Here is a 7,733-nt window from a genome sequence, read left to right as displayed (position 1 = left end):
GACCTCTCCTAACCTGCCCGCTGCTCCCCTCAGCACTGTATTTCAGTTCATCTGCCTGTTCTGCTCCCCATTGTGTCTCTAGTGAATCTTCTCACCCCTCCCCTTCACCTCTGGCCTGTACCCAGTTCTGTATGAATAAATAAATAAAGCTTAAAAAAAATGAATGAAGAATTGGCAGGGTAAACACCATCAGAATTAAGAAAAAATATCAAGAGGTGATATGTCATGGAGAGTTTCCTAAATTTTTATTTCAAATGCAGCAGAATAAAAGTATTATAAGAATTACAAATTGGTACACAATGGATGACGAAATCATCAGTGACACTGCTCTGGGAAGTACCAACAGATTCACACATCTCGGGGAACAGGCAGACAGTTCATACTCATACAGGATCTATATCGTTAGGATTATGTTAAAAACTATAAATGTGAGCATTTAAATCATACTACATTGTTGTAACCCTTTCTGGTAATTCTGTTATATTTTAATATAAACAAAAAAGAAGAAAGAAAACTAAGCAGCTCAAGCCACAATCTCAGTAAGAAGTTTTCAGTGCAGTGTTATCTATGAAGTGAGCTTTTATTTCTGAAAGAAAACAAAAGTGCGTAGTCTATGAAATCTTTTATTTAAAAGCCAGCATCCAAAAACATTAAATGCAAATTACTAAGTGAAGTAAGTCGATCTGAAAAAAAAAAAAACCACTCAATTTTTATGGTACCACCTATATAACATCTGGAAAAGTTAAAACTATTGAAACAGTTAAAAGACTAGAAGTTGCCAGGGGCTGGGAAGAGAGAGGGAGGAACAAGATTTTTAGGGTAGTGAAATTACTCTGTATGATGTTATAATGATGGACATATACCATTACGAACTGTCCACCCACAGAACATACAATGTCAAAAGTGAACCCTAAGGTAAATTACAGACTTTAGGCAACAGTGATGAGTCAATGCAGACTCATCAGCTGTTACAAATGTCCCATGTAACCATGTAAGTGTATATATATATATACACATACATATACATATACATATATACACACACACATACATACATATATGTATAGAGAGAGCGCGCACACACATACAAGCGCATGCGCAAGAGAGGAACTGTAATAACATTAAACACAAGCATCAACTAACAACTATAAGCCAGAAACATTCTACAGGGGAAGAGAGAGGGACAAGATCAAAACTGGGTCAGGAAGAGCACACATGACTATGGTGATGGCACATGGGTAAACTGGTGGTTGGAAGACCATGGGGATTACAACTGAGATGAAAAAATTGTACAAAATGAAGAATTATCATTTAGGTGCAGATGCTGATGGTAATGACAGAGATTGTACACTGTAGAGAGACAGGAGGTCGATGAGAAAATCCCCCTCAATTTTACTGTGAACCTAAAACAGCTCCAGAATATAAAATCTATTGTTTTAGATAAAGAGGAAAGGAAGGGAGGGAGGAAGGATGGGGGGGGGGAATAAAGAAAAAAGAAAGGAGCAGGAAAATATTAACTGCTTTAGCAAAACAGAGAAAACAGAAAACAAAGTAACTTCAGAAAGAGGGCGGTAACATGACATAGACCAATATCTGTCATGAAACCCAGGAAAGAGTCAGAAATTGGAGGCATTATTTGAGGTACAGAGTAAGAAAATGAGAACAGGTTTAGTCTCTTAGAGGAGCAAATAAATCTCCCAATCCTATCTGTGCCACGGTTGGGCACTTACCTTTATCCAGTTGTGCAGAGTTGAAGGGCAAATGGACATGCCAACTGGTGACAATCCTGTCTGTGGTCAACAACCAGAACTCTGGAAGCCAAGAACAACTCATCCCCCACCATGAGGAACCAATTAAAACTACAGTCTTCTCTATCAACATGGCCACATCATAGCCTGATCACAAGACTATAAATTCACCAGCTCCTCTTCACTGTGCAGAGTTTCTAATCCAACTTTTAGACCCATTCCTAAATATGAACAATGAGTCAAAGACACTAGAATTTCAAGGAGAACTTAAAAAGTGAGACCAAAACTAACAGAAGGAACCTATGTTGCATAATAGAGCTATGCAACAGAAAAAGAGCAATACAGGAAAAAATAGAGAAAGATCTTGAATTCATGAAATACCAAATGCTCTATTTTTTAATTAATTCATATGGTAGGCACAGTGTTCTGGAAACTGAAAATATAAGAGTAAAAGTTAAAATTTCAGCTGAAGGACTAAAAAATGTAAGTTGAGGAAATGTACCAGAAAGTAGAAAAAAGACAGAGAAAATAGGTATAACCAAAAGGAAAAATAGAAAAAAAAATCAAGAAAATTTCTGAGAAATAAAGACAATTATCCTGACTGAAGGGGCCCGCTCAGTAGCCAGCACAAAGAGTCAAAAACAAAAACAAACAAACAAACAAAAAACAGCTATACTCAGGCAGCATATGGTTGTAAATTTTCAAAGTGAAAGAAAATGTAAAAGCCTCCAGGGAGCAGAAACAGACGAAAGTCACATAAAGGGGGGGTTAAAAAACAGAAAGAACTATATCTTTCAATCACAATACTAGAAGCCCTGGACTCTGTGAAGGAAAGTACTTTCAATCTGGACTGTTCTGTCAGGTAAACTCCAATCAAGTATGAGGTGCACCAAACATTTACATCCAAATCTCTTCTTCTCAGGAGATGGATGTGGGAGATATAAGTAGGAATGAGCTAAGAAACTCCAGAAAAGAGGGAACAAACCAAACTCTCAAGTGGATATTGTAACATCCAAAGTTGGGGCTGCACATGTGAAGTGCATGTGTGCAGGGCTTCAGGTCCCAGGAGCGGCAGGTGATAGCAGGCCCAGAAAGCAAGAGACCTACTATGGCAGAAGAACAAAAAAAGATGCCAACATGTGGAGGAAGGCAGGACCAGTGAGAGGGTAACAAGGACTTCTCAAACTTTCAATGTCCTGGGACAGTATCTGTCATCTATCTGTTTGGACATGAAACCATGAATGATAATTTAAAATCAAAACAAGCAAAAATACATTAACTCCAGAGGGAAAGCACCTACATGTTCAGTAAAGGAGATAAAATCTATTTTCAGATGGAAACAAAAAGTTACAAAACCACAATAATAAAAATATTGAGTAGTGACTTTAATAAAAAAAAAATACAAAAGAAGAAAAACCATCATGTAAGGGGTAAGGGTAACAAGAAAACTAACCTTGTCTTCCATCCTATGAAATTCACAGGGATCTTAAATATCAAAGCATGACAGTATAAACATGTTATTAAGAAATACAGAAGTGACAGCAGGAGAAAACAACTAAGAGTTGAAAGTGGTTGTTCACCAAGGCAATAAATTTCTCTCTGCAAAGGCAGAGAGAAATATAGTACTATTCAACTATTTAAATTATATTTGTATTCTATTTTGATAAAGATTAAACTCAAATTAATCAATGATGTGTCAGGGGGTGGCAAACTATTCCTTCGAAAAGCTTAACTAACCCCCCAAAATTAATAAATTGGTGTCAACATGGTATTTGTTACCTTTTTAAAATCTGAAGAAATATTAAAAGGGAAGAAACGGTGAAGAAGAAATTATCTTAGTGGCAAAAAGAGGACAGGGCATTTAAAAAAGCAAGGTCACCACAGAGCAGGAAGAAGACGTCTTGAACACAAGTATGTAAATTGAACCTAGACAGAAAGAGAGATGATTCCTTCTCCATGGCCAGATGGAGGATGGAGGAAAATAAAGGGGGATAAAGGGGGGGGGCAGTTAAATCATAACTTCATATAGAGAACTGAGACACTGATTGATAGTTTCTATTTTGGGGTGAGGGAAGGGATCAAGGAAAATTGTGACTGTTAGAGAAGGTACCAGAAGGAGCTATTAAATTCAATTTGCCCATAGAGCAGGATTGGCCATGTACTAAGCTGGCAGCCTGTATACTTAGTCATTCCTCTATGCTCCCATAATCCTTCACAACACCACATCATGTTTGCACTAGTACTTTGAAGGGCTGTGCTTTCACTAAGCTATGAATCCTCATGAACCGTCCTATCCATTTGTACATAGCCAACACTACTCATTTTTGGCCATGGATGTGAAATGCAGATATGTCAATATTTATTTCCAAAAGGGCAAAGGCATATCAAGATATCAACATACATGAGTTACTTTCAAATGTTCAATGACTTTTATTATATGTTTTTTTAAATAATACATGATGTGTTCCTTAACAGATAACACTCCCACCAAAACTTTTGATCTAACTTCAAAGTTATATATGAAGTTCTTTCACTGACCACATGTAAAACCTAGATTTGTTTTGGGCCATGCCCAGATCTTGATTAAATTCATGTGGGAAAATAACATGAACCTATGGCTATCTTGTGGATTTAAAAATTAAGGGTCAGGAACATTCACAATGAGTAAAATATCCACAGTTGGATAGTAATACCAAGCTGGCCTAAAAACAAGCTTGAAGATGATATGGTTTAAAAGATCAAATCCATTGATTCAGAATTAAATGGAACACAGTCTCTGTTTAATAAGCACCTCCTAATACTCCAACACACTCTAACTTTTACATTCTTTTCAAAATATAAATAAAGTTATTATTATTCACTAAGCATATTAATGCTAATTCTTAACATTCTGCTTCCCTCTCCCCTATATTTAAGCTAAAACCAGTTTCCTTGATAATTATCCAATACTTTTCCCACAAAGTAGTTCACATCTCTCTCAAATAAATAGGTCCAGAGGGGAGGGAAGGAGTTTAAATAAAAGCAAGTATTTTGTTTGCCATTTAAATCCTATATTGACAAAAGAATGAACTGAATAAAATAAAAAATAAATGTTAAGACAAATTAGTGGTTATGGGGAGGAAGGATAGACAAATTGAGTAAAAGGGATCAAATATATGATGAAACACTGAATGTACTGAACTTAGAGCAGCAAACTCTAGTTTCTACAGAGGCTGATTTATAAGAGGCATGTCTGGAACTTATAATGCAATGTTACTTCAATAAAAGAAATTTTGCTGAGTTAGGTATTTTTGATTCCCATTAGCTCAATTCTTCTCATATTAATATAGTAGAGAAAATTAATTTGAAAAGCTTACCTTGAATGCCAGATTACTCAATAAATTCTCATCTTTAGTTTCACAAAACAATGGAACAGAAAATTATAATTATCTAAATGATTCAGGTTAATCACCTATTGAGCATAAGATGCATAAATACATCTTTCCTCATATTCCATAAATGTAAATACTATGTTGACCACTGTAGTTGTTCCAGTAACACCAATGTTTAATAGCCAAACTGACATCTTCATAATTTCATCTTTGATACTTTCAAAAACGTTTCAGAAAAATAATTCTCCAAAAATGCACTTTATAAAGAAACCCTGAGCTATGTTAGTTCTACTTTCAAGACATCCGAGCTCAATAGCTCTATAAGTTATTAAAAGTATATGTGAACGCATATTCTAAAATACCTGATTTTGACTTCAGGATAACCTGAATAGTATGTCCATCATTGGTGACTTCACAGTCCCGACAGACCACATAATTTGGTGAGAGGCGGATATCCAGCAGAGAGGGGTCATATCTAGCTTCTCTTGAGTTTAAGTTAATGGGAGACTGGTATTCCCCATTTGCATCAGGAAACACCAAGCCCCACTCAACACCTACAGAACAAAAAGAAACAAATTCAGAAGAGGTTTTTCAAAAGCACAGTAAATTTTAACCAGTTTAAACACTGTGATCTCTGGAAACACTGTCTATGATCACTGTCTATGATATTAAAACGGTTATGTACTCTCTTTTTACAAATGAAAGTTAGTAAATGCATGTGAATTTTTGCATTCGTATTTTCAGCTGTCTACTATTACCAAATACTACATACAAAATCCTGGAGCAACAAAATATTCCGCCTGTATTTATCTACATAGATGTGATCATTTAGGACATCAGGAAATTTAAGTGACTAGAAAAAAAGATTTACTATAACAAACACTTCCTATGTTCATTAGGTCAATTATATACAGTACTTGGGAAATACCTGTAACTCTGAATCTGCTTAGTGAAAAATAAAAACATAATGATTAAGCAACCACCTATCAGAAATGTAAATACAGTATTTTAAAGTGTGCCTATGTATGTGGACATGTTATACAAATCCATTCTCACCCTATTTTAATAACAAAATTATAAATACTATATTCACTTCAATAAATGTAATCAACATCAGCACTGGTGGACAGTTCTACTAGAGGTTCTATGCCTTCAGGGATAAATTTAGCAAACTAAACTTTTTGGGAAGTCCACTCCCTTGTTTCAGCATGAAATTTAGGACATGCTTCCAAGAATGGTTCACTGTTCATTTCCTTCAAGGGAAGAGTACGGCAGAACCCCACAGGGTCCTCAGAGCAAGCAAGTCACTAAGAGTTTTGCTAAAACTCTTCTCAAGTTTTGGAGTCCACAGCACCAATGTTCCTCGGGGCTCCACTGAAGGCTGAAAGATTAGGGCCACCGCCTTGAGGCTCGCCTTCTGCTTGGTGGCAGGTGCCAACCGCTGCCCGGCAGTAATGCCAAGTTACCCAACTCGAACACTGCGGGCTCGCCCGCTCTCCCCGCAGCGCTGGTGGCCCCGAACCCACCCGGGCACGGGAAAGAGCCAGAGAGAGATCCACGTGGGAAGGAGCGGACATAGAAGTGCGCGGAGCAGAGAGAGCGCAAGGGGGCTGAACCCCGCACTCCTCCCGACACACGCACGCGCCGTCAGAGGACCCCCCCGGCACCCCGACGCGCTGTCGGTTACCTTCCTCGTAGCCCCACTCCACACCCTCCTCCTCTTCCTCCTCATCCTCCTCTTTCTCCGGGAAGGCGACGGCATCCTCGATGAAGCTCAGGTCCGCCATGGGCAGGTCGTGGGGCCCCTGTGCGCTCTAGCCGGCGGTGCCTCCACGGGGCCAACAAGCACGAGGGGAGTGCGAGCGCGCGTGTGAGAGTGAGCGCGCTGGAGTAGCGGTGGAGCGCGTGAGCGAGCGAGCGCGCCGCTGTGGGTGCGCGGGAGCGGGAGCGCGCGAGAATGTGAGCGCGCGAGAATGAGGGTGATCGCGTGTCGTGACAAAGCAGTGTGAGTGTGTGAGTGCGCGCGCGTGGGGCCGAGAGTTTTCCGATAACCCGCGAGGCGAGATGAGGTTAGGCGAGTGTATCCCTAGTCCCCGCCGAGCGCGACAGCAACCGCAGCTCGGAAGCGGCCGCCAGCGAGTTATAAACCCGGCAGGGGGCGTGTCTGGCACGGAAGGATCCACCCACTTCGGCCGGTGTCCGGGGTGTCCCGGGTGGACGCCAGGAAAAGGCCTAAGGGTTACCAGGTTCAACCGACGGAAAAAGCCAAAAGCTGGTCGGCTCCGAAACCCGCGCTCTTCCAGGCTGCTCCTGCTTGGCCTGTGGTGTCAACCTTCCAGAGCCTCTCAAAACACCTTCCCTCTGCCCTCTGGACTCCTGAAGCCAGGGATTTTTTTTACCCTTTTATTTTTATCTTTTACCCCAGGAGATGCCAAAAAGACAGAAGTTTGGGGAGGGTAGAGATTAATTGCCACGGGCAGGGGAAAAGAAAAGGCTAGGAGATTCCATAGCAAAATAGTTTTCCTCTCCAATTCTTTATTATTGTTTATCCATTAATCGACCCTTAGACACAGTGGAAATATATGAACATTTTTCCAAGAAATTGTAGGTCTCA

At 39.7% G+C, this 7,733-nt stretch overlaps 1 protein-coding gene across 1 annotated transcript in view; it reads right to left on the bottom strand.

Moving 5' to 3' along the window:
• CA8 (carbonic anhydrase VIII) overlaps positions 1 to 7,216 on the bottom strand; it is a 91,044-nt gene extending 83,828 nt beyond the window's left edge. Inside the window, exons 1-2 of the mRNA XM_012722833.1 lie at positions 6,807 to 7,216; positions 5,482 to 5,673 (exon numbers count right to left, since the gene is read on the bottom strand). Coding sequence (XP_012578287.1) covers positions 5,482 to 5,673; positions 6,807 to 6,906 — 292 coding nt within the window. The 5' untranslated portion in view covers positions 6,907 to 7,216. The remainder of the gene's footprint in view (positions 1 to 5,481; positions 5,674 to 6,806) is intronic.
• Positions 7,217 to 7,733: the final 517 nt, after the last annotated feature.

This window comes from Condylura cristata, unplaced genomic scaffold, assembly GCF_000260355.1.
Source record: "Condylura cristata isolate star-nosed mole 26May11 unplaced genomic scaffold, ConCri1.0 scaffold00009, whole genome shotgun sequence".
NCBI classification, from domain to species: Eukaryota; Metazoa; Chordata; class Mammalia; order Eulipotyphla; family Talpidae; genus Condylura; species Condylura cristata.
Note: the sequence above shows the minus strand (reverse complement) of the source record. Positions and strands in the feature narration are given on the sequence as shown.